This window comes from Gigantopelta aegis, chromosome 3 (genome assembly GCF_016097555.1).
Source record: "Gigantopelta aegis isolate Gae_Host chromosome 3, Gae_host_genome, whole genome shotgun sequence".
Lineage (NCBI taxonomy): Eukaryota > Metazoa > Mollusca > Gastropoda > Neomphalida > Peltospiridae > Gigantopelta > Gigantopelta aegis.
The window spans coordinates 94,940,065-94,957,178 of record NC_054701.1 but is presented as its reverse complement, the minus strand read 5'-3'; the positions used below and the strand labels follow the sequence as shown (position 1 = coordinate 94,957,178).

The following is a 17,114-nucleotide window of genomic DNA, read 5'->3' as shown; positions in this document are numbered from 1 at the left end:
ATTAAATCCTTCTTTATTGTTCATATACATATTACACTGTCATTGTTTAAAACATAATAGAATATCAGTTGCTGTATCCATTATCTTTTGGGTCAGTCTAATGTTTGTAGTAGTTCAAAATTTCATTTTACTTTCATATAAAATTATTGTTTTGAGGTAAAATACAGTTTTGGCCATTACAAACATTGAGATAACAAGAAACACACTGACATATTAGATATAAATGCATATATATATATATAGAACTTCACATACATTGTTTTCACTTCCTATTTATTGCATGAGTTTTGAATTGCGGTCTCGTGGTATGTTCTTTCACAAAATAAACAAGTGCGATACAATAGTAAGTGAAAACAATGTCTGTGAAGTTCTGTATTTATTACATACCTTCTTTTATGCTTCACAAAAAGTTTTTAATTTAACATCATAACAACACTTTGTTAAATCTATGATCAAAACTCCTTTCATGGATTTACGTAACATTAAGAACCTTACTCTGTGGCAATCTTGTGTAATATCAAATACAATGTGACGTTATTAGTAAATCATATATGACGTCAGTAACAAAAAGGCGCTAATTACAGTAAAGATAAAAAGGGAATTTCCCCATTTAAAAGTTCCGGTCCAAGATAAATTGATCACACTGTTTGAAAATGTCTTTATCACTATAGTAAGATTGAATAGGTATGTAATAAAAACATGTAGTTAATATGTGATTGTAGTTGTTAAAACTGAATTTTTTTTACAATGGAGCAAACTTAGGCCAGTCTGTTTTACAAGCTTTGTAAAATCATTCTTTAACTGTTCCCTTATTAATATTACCACAAGAAACGAGACTTAGATAACCTGATATTTAACATTTTAACATTTACTGTACATCATGCACTTCTCAGATTCCACCTCAATCAAAGAAAAGAGATTTAACATTGTTGTTTGTAACACCCCAGCCCACTGAGCTCAGTAGTGGATAATAAAGTCAGTAGTAAATACAACGAATCTTGTGAAAAGGAATTTTCTTCATCTCGTCAGCGAGTTCTCGTCTCAAATCCCACAGGAAGTTGTCGATGAGAATAGCGTTGAACGTGACATCCTTCATCGACTCATCCTTCTCCTTCAGCTTTTTACACTCCTCAGTTATCAGCTGGGGGAATTAAATAACACAGAAAGATTATTATAGGAGCTTGTGTGTCGTACTGATTTTACCAAACTCGTGTCAGGATTTCTTTCTTGGGCAATACATAAATCCTGACATGAGTTTCGAAAAATCAGTTTGACTCCATAAGCGAGAGTAAATACAAAAATGTATTATCCATATTATTATTGTTATTTTTTTTATGAATAATAAAGACCATCTTAAAATGTTTCAACCACAACTAGAAGGAGATGACGAAATGACATCATATTTCACATGCAAAGTCTGAGCTAGGACTGGCAAACAACATCACTTCCCAAAATTACGTCATTACACTTGTTATTACACCTGTGCTTCGCATGATTCTTATTAACTTGCTTATGTTGAACCATGTAGATAATACATATAATACAACACACAGCAAGTTATCAAGTCATCGGAGAAATGAAACAGAAAGGTGCAAGTAGTGACAAGTGTGTAGCCTGTAAGTTACGACATTAAGACCGTTTCTCACCTCCGTGGCCCAAATACTGCATCCTCTGATCTCAACCTCCATCCTGTCTCCAGATTTAAACAACATGTCTGAAAAATACATCCATCGTATTACACAAATAAGAAAACATTTTACAATCCATTTGTCAGAGGAATGAAAAAAAAAAAAAAAAATGTAACATAGTAGTTTTAAGGTTAAAGGTATTAAAGCAATTACAACATTTGTGTTATGTATATTCAGTTTTAAAGAATTGAGACAGAATGGAATTAGAAACTGCTTAACAAATAGGACTATCAAATACCATTTTGGGGGTCTATGAATTATTTACAACTTAAAAGTCCTATAAAATATGTATGATTGTTTTCCCTTTTACTACATTTTCACAAACAACAGTACTAGTACCATTGGTTTTTTTAGTTCAATACTAAAAAGGGACTCACAACTGTATATAATGTGTAATCTTTTAAAGAATGCTAACCAATTTACACTGACCTTTATGCAGAACGTCCATCAGCTGATCGGAGTATTTCATGGCACCAAAGTAAACAAGTGATTGCGGAACTCTGAAACAATAAGTCTAATTCATGTTAATTAAAATAATTTCCTTGTCATAGAAAACAAGCAAACTCTGAAACAATAAGCCTAATTCATATTGATTACCCAGTAAAATAACTTCCTATGGTCATAGAAAACAAGCATTCTGAAAGCATTTCATTTGATCTTATTTCCATGCTTATATCCAATTAAGGTTCAAGCATGCTGTCCTGGGTACACACCTCAGCTATCTGGGATGTCTGTCCAGGACAAGTAGTGGGTTAGTTGTTAGTTGGTTAGTAAGAGAGAAGAGGATGTAGTGGTCTTACACCTACCCATTGAGCCCTTAAGAACTCACTCAGGGTTGGAGCCCGTACTGGGCTGCGAAACCTGTACCTACCAGCCTATAGTCTGATGGCTTAACCACTGCGCCCCACTGAAAGCAATATCTGTTCCCTAAATAGCTCCTAAGTTCAAGGGCTATAACTCTGTCAAACATGGTTAAATTCCTTTTTTAACAGTTATGTTCCTTGAATAAATTCCCATGTCTAACTTGATCTGGCCATAACTGAAATGGGTATATCCCCCATGAATGTCAAACTTGATCTGGCCATAACTGAAATGGGTATATCCCCCACGAATGTCTAACTTGATCTGGCCATAACTAAAATGGGTATATCCCCCACGAATGTCTAGCTTGATCTGGCCGTAACTGAAATGTCTAGCTTGATCTGGCCGTAACTGAAATGGGTATATCCCCCATGAATGTCTAGCTTGATCTGGCCGTAACTGAAATGGGTATATCCCCCATGAATGTCTAGCTTGATCTGGCCGTAACTGAAATGGGTATATCCCCCACGAATGTCAAGCTTGATCTGGCCATAACTGAAATGGGTATATCCCCCACGAATGTCTAGCTTGATCTGGCCATAACTGAAATGGGTATATCCCCCACGAATGTCAAGCTTGATCTGGCCATAACTGAAATGGGTATATCCCCCACGAATGTCAAGCTTGACCTGGCCATAACTGAAATGGGTATATCCCCCACGAATGTCTAACTTGATCTGGCCATAACTGAAATGGGTATATCCCCCACGAATGTCTAACTTGATCTGGCCATAACTGAAATGGATATATCCCCCATGAATGTCTAACTTGAACAAAAAAAAAAACATCCCAAAAATGCTCTATTTAGTTTTCATGTGACTTTTTGTCTACCTGGAAAAAACACAATTTTAATAAATCCCTTTTTTATTGCTGGGTATTTACAATTAATTTACTGCAAGCAAGAAGAAAACAATGTGTTGGCCTACATATAAATTTCCTGTTGTTTGTGCCCAACCATAAGTCACGAAATTTATATGTGTGCATTATATTAATTACAGATATGCATTGTAGATACTAAAATCTCTATGCACCTGTAGTCAGCGAACATGGTGATTGTGTCAATGTCGTCAAATTCTCCAAGATCTTCTCCACCAAAACATCCCCACAAGTCGGCTACGAGAATCTGGGCTCGTTTGTACAGAGAAACTGAAATCATAACACACTGGGTGAAAAAAAAAAGAAAAAAAGTTTTCTTTCCTCTAGTGATACAACTATAAACACATTTACTTTAGTCAGGAGAAAATGAAAAATAATTTAAAACCAAAGGACATTTCTATAAAAACAGTCACAAAATATGTAGGCTACACCATGTAACTTAAAACCTGCAGAACTCAAGTACCAGCCTATAACAGCCTAGTACAGTGACAGCCAATCGCTAGAGATTTCATAAATCATACCAGGATTCACTTTTTTAAAACATAATATTTTTTATCTCGCCTTCATGTAAAATTCTTTAATCTCATTGGTTGTTTGCCGTTGGACAAATCCCTTATCCCCCTGTGGGCGGAGCCAAATTCTCTTATACCCCGTCTGTAATTTCCAACAGTTTCCAGCCGCCCCAGTTAATGCTAAAGCAATAATTAGATTATAAATAACATTGATAATCAATCAAGTTTACATAATTAATTTTATTTTTACTATAAAATACACTATTTCAATACTTTTAAAAGCTGCGATGTTGAACTCGGCCACCTAATTACGGTCGTGGTGTTATTGTATTAATGCGCGATTAGCAACAGTTTTTGTTTTGTTTTTAATATTTTTATTTTTTTACTACATACATTTCTGATAAAAAAAAGTGGTTTTTTTATTTTTTTTATTAATATCTATTTCACAAAATTTCGTATTACAAACATTTGAATTTAAAAACTCGTTTATCAATGGTTCTATTTTTCGTCACTGGCAAGTGGTTTCGTTCGCGTCCGCGTGGTACGGCTCCGTTAATAAATTGTTAACAATTATTGTCTGGCGTTATTTTGATTATTTGGCTATATGGTTTAACATGTCGGCAAGATAAATTCGTTGTAGAAGCATCTCTCGGGGGTATATGGCTTTTTATGTACCCTCTGTGTGCTCTTTTACCCCCTCGCCTTCGGCTCGGGGTAAAAGAACACACAGAGGGTACATAAAAAGCCATATACCCCTCGTGATGCTTCTACAACTTATAATATTTTAAAAAATCAATTTGTGATGATAAATTGACAATTAATCTAGTTCTGTTTCTATTCTTCAAAAATCAATAATAATAACAAATAAAAATTAACAATTAAAGAAAAAACAAAATGTTTATTGTTTTGTAACATTCATAGTTGTAACCCCATGTACAACCAAAGTTACAATACCTACAGCTTATTGTTTGTCAGACATTTATCTAAATGCCATAAATTTGATTTCTAGTTAAAAGTTAAATTTCAAGTTTAAAGCCACCAACTGCCAGTGGAAAAGCAACATCCATAGCCATTAATGTAACAATTTGTTGAAAGTATCAAGAGTTACCTCTCTTTCCATTGTAATCGGCTTCGTCTCTATACATGGGAAAGTCCGTGACCACGAGTTTGACGAGATTCTGAGCTTTGTTACCACACTGTTGAACACAGTTCACAAAACTACCATCGTACTTCTGAAGAAGAAACATATTTAGAAATGATATATACAGTATCTCGTATAGCTGATCCTGTGCTCTATCTTACTGTTAAAAACATTACAGTTCACCGAACTGCCAGTAAGTTTTAGTGTCGAGATTAAACCATCGATCCATATTATTAATTCCATTACTGACAGCTACCCCTATACATAGTTGATAAAACATTCATTATTATTTATTTGAAAAACATTGCAAGGGGAGGTAATTACCACTGAGCATTACATATTTCTCACACACTTGGTTGTAAGTATACTTACACAATACACTTCAGGAAGTGCTTGACTGGGCTGTCACAATTCAGTGAGAACTATTCTTAAAATTCCACCACTTGAACAAAATTGGAATTAAAGCCTAAGATTGGTTGGTTAAAAGTTATACATGAATGTTTTTTTGGAGCACTGCACATATTGATATTGAAAATGGATCTAATTATTAATAATTGCAATAGAAATTGCACTTTTTAAAGTTATAAAAAGCAAACCTCTGCATTCATAAATATGATATTGAGGCATAACGCTACATCTACCATGTTTTATTTTGCTCACACCACCTAGGTCTCGTTGGAATCCAGCCAAAACTGAATTCTGTATAGTTTGTTTCAGATTCCGATTCTTCCTCATTTCTAGAATTGCCAATTGAGCATACCCTATGTAATTTATTTATACAATATTGTAATTACAATTCTTAACGACCTCTCTTTTCATTGTAGTCCACACAACTTTGTTTTGTTTAATGACACCACTAGAACACATTGATTCATTAATCATCAGCTATAGTCTGAGAGGAAACTTACTAAATGTTTCCATCAGCAGCAAGGGATCTTTAACATGCACCACCCCCCAGTCAGGATAATATACCACAGCCTTTGATATACCAGTTGTGGAGCACTGGCTCACTGATGGGAATCGATCCTAGACCAACCACACATCTGGCAAACGCTTTACTACTAGGCTATGTCCCAACCCTTGTCACTGTAGTCTACAATACAATTACTCTATTTGTAAATGTTACACTACATTTAACAATTACGTCTTACAAACTTTACTGTAACCATTACCTGTATCAACATTTTGCCTGCTTCATGCAGTGCCTCGAGTCTTTCATCAAGCATAGGAATCTGTGTCTCCGAGTCGGAACGTAGAATCTTCGCCAACTCGTCACGCGTGACACTGGCATAGAAACTCGGGTCAGTTATTGCTACACCTTCCTACAAACACAAATACATTATTAAAATCTGCTGAGAACTTTATATCCATGCAAACAAATAAAGAATCACGCCAACACTAAGAAGAAAGAGTAACTGCAACCAAAACGTTCATCCATACAGTCTGTACATTAATTGTCTTTCTGACATTCACATTACATCTTAGTACAATTTTATACAGACATTACAATGCTAATAGTGACTGAATTTTCATCTACAATACCAAGTGTTCCCTTATTTCCTCACATTTTACAGTTAATGTTTTCTCACATGCATGTAATACAGTTAATATCAACTCATACATTACACAACATATCAACTCACATTTTAGTTAACATTGGAGAAAACTTGGAGTGTTTTCCCTTTTACAGATACATTACCTGTCCTAAACAAGTGCACCTCTCACCCCCCCCCCCCCCCATGCAAGTGGTCTGGTCCGAACATTCCAACAGCCAATGGGATGGCCTAAAATTCTTCACTGTATGCTCCCTGTAGTTCCAGTCATGTAACTTCAACTTCCTTCTTTTTCCATGAGCGCATCAACGGAGAACAGGAAGTGGGGAGGCTCGGGCGGGAATAAATCCTTGAGGACAGATAATGTATCTATAAAAGAGAAAACACTCCAAGTTTTGTCCATTTCTTTTCAGCATTACCTGTCCTCAACAAGTGAAGCATTCAACAGATGACGGTGGGTAATGAGATCCGCAGATGCACCTGTTATCTCCCCAAGACCGGATGGAGTCTGACAAGTAGAAAAATTAGGCCAACCATGGTAAGCCCTTCTCCGAGGAATGCCTGTCACAAACCAATGCAGGTGATGTTAGTAACAACAACCAGGAAAGGTGTCATCCGTCAGTAGTGGCAAGGACAGCTCCTAGAAACACATGGAACAGGAGTCGATAAGCCACATCACGCTAGTTCTGATAAGTGGAAAGATGGAACCACTAAGGATCAAGTATTCGGTAACTTCCCAACGTATTGGAGTGTTAGTAAAAACAAGCAACAACATTGTATGGGTGCATCCATCAGAACACTGAACTGAACAATCCCCTGAGTGTTTTCTGCCCAGTACACCAAAGAAATGTTAGTCCAGTTGGGAAACATATGGCCGAGTGCAGTGCAAAGCAAATGTTATCCAGACAAAAGTTCCAGCACCAGTGCATGTTAAAAGTTCAAAGAACAAAGTCTTAGAAAGTCCTAACCTGTTGATTCGATAGACATCTCGGTGTGCAGTCTAGAATTCAACAGCAGCTCAGCGACGACGAGGACAGCTAGTATTCACCAAAGTCTGTGCAGCAACCACTGGTCCCAGATGATGAAAGCCCTCAACATATTCAGTAGAGACATCCCACAAGTAGTAGTTAGTGAAGATGGAGTCTGTCGCCCCAAAACAACCAGTAAGTATGTGCTGAATGGGTGTGTTAAAGTGCAAGGACATGGTGGCGGCCAGTGCAAAACAATTCATGCGGATTGGAAGCTGAAGGTGCAGGCAAACCTTCCTTCTGGTATGCAGACAGGATCGTAGACCTGATCCAAGTGGAGACAGTATTCTTGGTAATGTCTTTCAGGCGACTTTGGTGACAGGAGAGGAACAATCCTGAACATCGTTGGCGAAATGAGCGAGTCCTCTCTATGTAGTGATGTAAAGCTCTCGCCGGACACAAGGATAAATCTTCCACATCGTCCGGACCCACAATGGAAGACAAATCTTGAACCACGTAGGATTGAGGCGCTTGATCAGGCAGTTGATTCCTGGCCACGAAATTCATAAGGAGCCCCAAGGTAACAGAACTGTGCTCACAATGAAACCAAACCAAGTCCACATCTAAGGCATGAATCTCGGAAACCCATGCAGCTCTAGCGAAACCCAGCAAGAAGACATTTTTCGTGTTAACACTTCCAAGGATGACTCTTCTAGAGGCTCATATGGTGCCGATGTCAAGGATGGCAAGAGCAGATTCAAGTCCCACTTCAGTGGACGAAAGCGATGGACTTGATCTTCCAACTTAAACCTCTTGATCATCTTATGTATCTCAGATATGGTAGACTGCTTCATAGTAGTGACTGGATCACGAACTGTAGCAATCACAGACACATACGCTGCAATGGTCTTTGAGCTTCAGAGATGTATGAAGATATAGCAGGAAGTCTGCAAGACGAGGCACCGGAATAGTCTGAGGTCTTATTTTCTGCCTGATGCACCATCGGTGGAAACACAGCCATCGGACAATATATGCAGCAGTAGTAGTAGACAAACGATGAGCCTTAGAAGTCATATCAAACAAGGAACAGTGTTGATGAACTGCTGGACCCACTGAACGACTGCGGCTACGGACCCAGCTATGGTGCAATACCGAATCCCTGGAGTGATCACAGGACGAATGGTGAGAAACAGTCTTTTCGGTCCACTTGGATAACTCGGTCCACTTGGAAGAATCGGTCCGTTTGGATGACTCAATCCGCTTGGAAGACTGGGTCCGCATGGAAGAATTGGTCCGTTTGGATGACTCAATCCGCTTGGAAGACTCGGTCCGCATGGAAGAATCGGTCCGTTTGGATGACTCAATCCGCTTGGAAGACTTGGTCCGCATGGAAGAATCGGTCCGTTTGGATGACTCAATCCGCTTGGAAGACTCGGTCCGCATGGAAGAATTGGTCCATTCGGATCGCTTCTTACTGGAAACAGTCTTCAAAGGCCGTTCACTGGAACCCGTACCGGTCGACGGCCGCTTGGAGGAAGCCACTGGACAATCTATCAGTACTGCAGAAGCAGACTGTCCCAGACCGGAAACTGCTGGCACTGGATCTGCCCCTGAGCAGGAACCCGCCACTGACGAGGTGGCCGCCATGGAGGCCATCGTCTCTTTCAGCATGGCCGGCAGCAAAGTCTTCAGTACATCAGCAACCGATTCGGTGATTGATGGCACATTGGAACCCGTGGCTGCAACTAACTCAGTCTTTCTGGTGCAAGTAGGCCGCAAACTCCTGTGCTGACAGTCCAGTACACCAGATGGTGTACGGGTCGTCACCCGACATGAACTTCTTACATCGAGTACAAGCTCGTATGACACGTGGCAAACTAACATCCGACATTTAGAATAGTTTTTCAATCTTACTGGAGGAAGCAGTCTTCAAAGGCCGTTAACTGGAACCCATAACTTCCTCCGACGGCTGCTTGGAGGAAGCCACTGAACGAACTACTGGCACCAAAGAAGAAGACTGGCCCTGACCGGAACCCACCGTAACTGGATCTGCCCCGCAACTGATGATGCGGTCGCCATCGTCTCTTTCAACATCACCGGTAACAAGGTCTTCAATACATCACCCACCAATTCAGTAATCGATGGAGTGCTGGAAACTGTGGCTGCAACCAACTCAGTCTTCTTAGCTCTGGTAGCAAAACCTTCGAGTAGGCCGCAACTCCTCTGCCAACAGCCCGGCCACATCGAATCTCATCCGGACACGGAACACGACATCCAGGACAGAAGTCATGTGGGTCGTCACCTGACATAACCATCGGGTACAGGAACGCACAACATATGTCAAGCTAACATCTGACATTAGAAATATTGTTCAATTTGTGAAATAAAAAGAAAAAACAACCATGAAATGCAAAAAGCCAGTAAACAAAGGACGCCATTTTGCAAATGGTGACCATGCATTGTTACCCAGCAGAACACAAGAAATTTGGAATAAAAAACACTTAAAACAAGTGTAATATGCCAAAAGAATATAGCGACAAGCATAATAAGACAATGGAGGAAACAAATCCACCATAATAATACAAAAGTATCACCAAAAAACCCCAAAGTTTGACTCCAAAAAACAGAGCCAAATAAAACATGTCCGAACCCGACAGCAAAAGGAAAAAGAAGGAAGTTGGAGTCACATGACCGGAACTACAGGGAGCATACAGCGAAGAATTTTATGCCATCCCATTGGCTGTTGGGATGTTCGGACCAGACCACTTGCATGGGAGGGAAGTGCACTTGTTGAGGACAGGTAATGTTGAAAAGAAATAACTCACATAATGATTAGTTACAGTGAGCTAACAATTTACGATTCAAGTCAACTGACATTTTACAGTTAATGTTAACTGACATAATTATTACAGTTAAAGTGAGCTAACAGTTTACAAATGATGTTAACTGTGACAGTTACTGACGTCGAGGGCTCGGTTGATGGCAGCACACAGCGACCAGTATCCCGTGTATGACTTGTCCTTGTACTTCACTGTAAACTTCTTCTTGTCATTCTCAGACCAGAAGTTGAAGTTCAGAGTATCCACGACAAACACCCTGGAATTAAAACAAGTGTTTAGAGTATCCACGACAAACACCCTGGAATTAAAACAAGTGTTTAGAGTATCCACCACAAACACCCTGGAATTAAAACAAGTGTTTAGAGTATCCACCACAAACACTCTCGAATTAAAACAGTGTTTAGAGTATCCACCACAAACACCCTGGAATTAAAACAAGTGTTTAGAGTATCCACCACAAACACCCTGGAATTAAAACAAGTGTTTAGAGTATCCACCACAAACACCCTGGAATTAAAACAAGTGTTTAGAGTATCCACCACAAACACCCTGGAATTAAAACAAGTGTTTAGAGTATCCACCACAAACACCCTGGAATTAAAACAAGAGAAAAACTTTAGGAAAAACTTTGTTTTGTTTAACACCACCATTAGAGAACATTATTTATTAATCATTGGCTATTTGGATGACAAATATTTAGTAATTTTGACATATAGTCCTAGGATAACATACCACAGCCTTGATATACCAGTTGTGGTGCACTGGCTTGAACGAGAAATAGCCCAACTGACGAGACCTGACTATAGATATAAAAACATCTATCTCACCATTCTGCTGCTGCTTTATTCATCTTCTGAGGGTGAAGTTCGTGACTGCGGTACGAATGTACGGTCAGATCGCGCTTCTTGTTCTTCACCGCATCAAAGATCTACAGGTAAATAAACAGCTGGGTCATTTATCAACAGATGGGGCAGTCAATGACTGGATGGATGGATTGTTGAATGGATCGAAGGATGACTAAATGGCTGAACAATTAAATGGATGGATAGATGGATGGATTGTTGAATGGATCGAAGGACGACTAAATGGCTGAACGATTAAATGGATGGATGAATGGATGGATGGATAGATTGTTGAATGGATCGAAGAATGGCTAAACAGTTAGTTAAATAAACAGATGGATGGATGGATGGATGGATGGATATAGTTAAACAGATGGATAAATAAATGGATGGATAGTTAAATCGATGATTAAATAAATGGAAGGATGGACAGGTCGATGGATGGATGGTAAAGTGGATGATTAAATAAATGGATGGTTAAATGAATGATTAAATAAATGGATAGATGGATGGATGGATGAAAATGATAGATACTTAAATGGATGCATGGATGTTATAGATAAATGAACGGTTAAATGGAGGGAGGCGTATGAATGGGTAAATGCATTTTCATTTATGCAGGAATACATGCACATCAGCAGATACGTGCTTAACAGATGGATGAATGGAAGAATGAGTGGAAGGATGAATGGATGGATGAATGGAAGGATCATGGATGGATGGATAGATGGATGAACATGTGGATGAATGGATAAATGGATGGATAAATGTAAGGAAGAAGATGGATATTTGAATGTATGGATCGATTATTGGGTGGATGAATGAACAAATAGGCAGATAGCTTCTCACAGAGAATTGTGCAAACAAAACATAGGTTACGATGACGACGAAAAACACATGAACAAAAACATTTTTCTTACAAATGTCAGAGGAATGCGGGTGGACTAAGATATGCATAACTACCCACTGAAATAATTTTGTAGTCTTATTTGAACATATTTTGTTACACTTCACGGCTTTGTTTTTATCCCACTTCCCCCTTTCCTTTCTCTCCTTTCAATTCCATCTCATTTCTTCCCAATCTGGCAACTCCTCCTATCTTTCAACTTCTTTCGCTGTCCACCTCCACATCCCAGTCCTTGTCTGTCCCACCGCGACAGGTGCTCGTCTCTTGTGCCACACACCTGCCATGACCCATCAGCGGTTAGCTGTGGCTTAGTCTGACCACTTCAGGGAGTGTTCAGTAGTTACTTTTGGCATTGTTAAGAGGCACTTGTAACCACCTACTATACACCCCTACTACCGGCAGTTGTTAGTTGGTGCCGTGGGTCAGACCAGCTTTATTAGCGGTAGAGAACGAGGATGCTAGGTGGGTGCATGGAAATACACAGAGACTGCATCTGTGGAGGACGTTGAGACAGGTAGGCGATGGTATGGACAGCTCAGAAGATAGAGTCGAAGGAAACTGACAAAAAGGGTCGAAACAGATTGAAATCATGGGAGAAATTGGAAATGTTTTTATATTAACATAATGAGAATAATAGGCAGAGGGCGATAGATGAGAACGATGAATGGATGTATGAGCTAGCTTTGACAGGATTTGAACCACTGTCGTCAGCTTGATTGCCCAGCAGCTTATCCACTAGACCACAGAGCTCACGGCTCAAACTTCAGTATTTCTGGCATGGGCAAAATGCTCACATGTGGTCATTTTGTGTCTGCCTACAGCAATTTTATATCACTAACTTCTGCAACAAATATAAACCCTCAAAATAGTCCCTACAACCAATGCAACTAGTTGTTATCTGTCAGCAAAAAAACTGCCATTGGTGAAGCTCCTAACCGATGACAATTCATATTGCAACGACAAAAGTTGTTGTCAGTGCTGGCGTTAAGTTTGAGCTCTCGACTTGTTCCTTAATATCACTCTTACATGTTTTGCACAGTTGCGAACACCTTCCTCGTGAACAGAGACGTCCTTGCTGGTCTCCGCGATCAGACGCCCACTCTCGCGCGGACTCAACACTCCTGTCATCATGTTAGTCTTCCGGAGAAAGCTGAAACACAGTTTAGCCACACCTCACCACATTGTTTACTTTGTGTTATTAAAGGTCCTGTCAAAGCTGAAACTACAATATTTTGTTATTTTCACATTTATTTGTAATAATGGCAGTTATTGTAGCCATTGCAACATAACTCTTTTAATGGAAGTACAGTTTACTGTGTAGGTTCTTTGCACTCGGTACGTATTCACTGGGATGGTACAAAATGGCTGCGCCCGATATATATAATAGCCGTCACATTTAACCGTTTTATTAATTAACTATATGATTATACTTGTTGATATTAAGCAATAATGTGCATTATATATCGTTGAATATGCATACCAGGCCAAATGCCTTAATTGTCCCCTCCTTTAACTCATGCACTGTAAACAATTATGTACTGGAGAACTGTATGTAAGGTTGTCATGCAGACACTAATAACGGTGATTGGTTCAACCCAGGACTATCATCACCATCTCTCCAAGTGTTCAAACGGCCATCTCAGATTAAAACTCACTTTGATTCCTCATGGGGGCTACCTGGCTTTCTGCCAGAAAATAAACTGAGGGTATGTAATAAAAACTAAACAGATCATAAGTGCCCCTACTAAGTGGTTATGGGTTTGAAATCTTCGGACATTAGGCACACCATTTCTCTCATTACGATATTTTTAAACACCAGTTCTCTCACTACGATATTTGTAAACACCACTTCTCTCACTATGATATTTTTAAACACCACTTCTCTCACTATGATATTTGTAAACACCACTTCTCTCACTATGATATTTGTAAACACCACTTCTCTCACTATGATATTTGTAAACACCACTTCTCTCACTCCAATATTTTTAAACACTTCTCTCACTACGATATTTTTAAACACCACTTCTCTCACTATGATATTTTTAAACACCACTTCTCTCACTATGATATTTGTAAACACCACTTCTCTCACTATGATATTTGTAAACACCACTTCTCTCACTATGATATTTTTAAACACCACTTCCCTCACTATGATATTTTTAAACACCACTTCCCTCACTATGATATTTGTAAACACCACTTCCCTCACTATATTTTTAAACACCACTTCTCTCACTATGATATTTGTAAACACCACTTCTCTCACTATATTTGTAAACACCACTTCTCTCACTACGATATTTTTAAACACCACTTCTCTCACTATATTTTTAAACACCACTTCTCTCACTACGATATTTTTAAACACCACTTCTCTCACTACGATATTTGTAAACACCACTTCTCTCACTACGATATTTGTAAACACCACTTCTCTCACTACGATATTTGTAAACACCACTTCTCTCACTACGATATTTGTAAACACCACTTCTCTCACTACGATATTTGTAAACACCACTTCTCTCACTACGATATTTGTAAACACCACTTCTCTCACTATGATATTTGTAAACACCACTTCTCTCACTACGATATTTTTAAACACCACTTCTCTCACTACGATATTTGTAAACACCACTTCTCTCACTATGATATTTTTAAACACCACTTCTCTCACTATGATATTTTTAAAACTATAAAATTATATTAATTAATTTTCATGGGTGGGACATAGCCCAGTGGTAAAGCAGTCGCTTGATGCGCGGCAGGGTTGAAAATTAACATGAAAATCATGGTCACCAGCAGGGCCAGTTGAAAAATAATCTTACTGGCCCTTCTCAAATTTAACTAACCCTCCAATTATCACACTGAAAGTTAACTGCACATTCAAATTCAAAACTTGAATGTTCTTTGTTAAATAATCCAATAGCCGATGATTAAGTAATAAATGTGCTCCAGTGGTGTCGATAAACAAAACAAATTTGTTAAATAATAACCATGAGCTCACAGTATAGAGGTTTATTTGAAAAAAATAAAAAATTGTAAGCCAGGACGTGACATTTGTTTTTTGGTAATATGTCATTACTGTTGTGTCAATAAAGGTTGCACGGGCGACTGCTAATTTTCAACCCTGGCGCGGTCGGTCTAGGATCGATCCCCATAGGTAGACCCATTGGGCTATTTCTCGTTCCAGCCAGTGCTCCACAACTGGTGTAACAAAGGCTATGGTATGTACTATCCTGTCTGTGGGATGGTGCATATAAAAAATCCCTTGCTGCTAATCAAAAAGAGTAGCCCATGAAGTGGTGACAGCAGGTTTCCTCTCAATATCTGCGTGGTTATTAACCATGTCTGAAACCATATAACCGTAAATAAAATGTGTTGAGTGTATTCTTAAATAAAACATTTCCTTCCTTCCATTAATTTCCAACATTTTCGGAATGTGAACTGTTACACATTGTCAGGGCCATAGCTAGGGGGGGGGCAAAGGGGGAAGTTCCCCCCCCTAGAAAAAAATCCGGAAAGCATTATAGATAATAATAATAACAGATTTTTATTTTCAGATCAGAGATCCATAGAACATATATAAACATCACATACAAAACTGATTACATAATATACAGCAGCTTGTGCCAGCGATTTACACATAGATTTGACATACACAGTTGTACATGCAGGTGGGCAAGTAGGTCGTTTGAAGTTGTTTCGATTCTGCTCTTCAGCAAATATGCTGTTGAGCGAAGTACAGCGCCAAAGCGTAACTTTATAGAAACTTAAAGAAAATTCTCTTCTTAACTGTTTAAGGAGTTTTAGACTATTAACTACTCAGTTGCCCCCCCCCCCCCCCAAAAAAAAAATCCTAGCTACGGCCTTGATTGTAATATGTCCAAGTGTTGTCATGTAAGTCATGTTAAAAATCTTGAAAAAATTACGTAACTCCCTCCCCAACGTTGGATGATCGCTTTCCCCCAAAGTATTACGTAATTGTTGAACGGCCCCTTAAAAACACGTGCAAACAGAACGTGGCTAGATCTATATCGTTCTCAAAAGTCAATGATAGTCTCACACAACTATGTTTTAATACTTTATTGTAAATAACATAGAAATAGCAATGTTGTTTTCGCAAACGATGACGATCGGATTACAAACCATGAGCAAAGAATGGGCCAACCTATAAATTTTGCGTTCCTTCACTACTAAGGCCGTGCTAAATATATATTACACGTGTTGTCGACGTATTATTTCGCAATATTACACAATCCTAACACGACACCTCCACGTTTACGTGTTTACAGGTTTGCTCTATAGGCTTATTGTCAACGTCAAAATATACCAACCACTGTACTAAACGGATCCGCATTAATAACAACCACACGTGCCGGTAAAATTCCCGCCTCTTGAGAAATGTATGACTAACCCTTTTGTGCGGGCCGGCAACCGGAGTTTGCAGGACGGTTCCAGTATTTTCAAAAGGGGCAGCCAGGTCATAGCTGAAATATTGGCACGAAGTATAAGTGAGGGACATTTATATGTATAGGTCTACAGTTATACACTTTGCTGCCAAAAGATCCACTGCAGTGACATTTTAACCCCCCCTTCCCAGGGGCGTAGCGTGAGCTGGATCTGGGGGGAGGGGGAGTCGAATATGAACCAAGTGGACCTTTTCTATTTTGTTTTTTGCACTACCAGAAACTCCACATGTATAAACCTGTATGTTTTAGTTCTGAAAGCGGACCATTTGCTTCACCGAACCCTCCCAGCCTACGCCCCTGCTTCCCATTTTACCCCCACCCCGGATCCGATCCTAATTTATAGCTGGAATGTCATGTCACCCTGCTCGATTTTTTAAAGGAAGAATTTCAGTTTCGAGTATGAAGGTTTGACCCCCAATCCCCCTACTCCCGCATGGGCGTACAT

General features: G+C 39.1%; 1 protein-coding gene across 1 annotated transcript; it reads right to left on the bottom strand.

Moving 5' to 3' along the window:
* Positions 1–852: 852 nt before the first annotated feature.
* Positions 853–16,657, bottom strand: LOC121369389 (queuosine salvage protein-like). Its single transcript, XM_041494457.1, has 10 exons — positions 16,535–16,657; positions 13,215–13,338; positions 11,267–11,367; positions 10,563–10,695; positions 6,251–6,400; positions 5,046–5,169; positions 3,581–3,695; positions 2,118–2,188; positions 1,647–1,714; positions 853–1,141 (listed from the first exon to the last, which is right to left on the bottom strand). The coding sequence occupies exons 1-10, from the start codon at positions 16,555–16,557 to the stop codon at positions 977–979; spliced, it is 1,074 nt and encodes a 357-aa protein (XP_041350391.1). The 5' UTR covers positions 16,558–16,657; the 3' UTR covers positions 853–976.
* Positions 16,658–17,114: the final 457 nt, after the last annotated feature.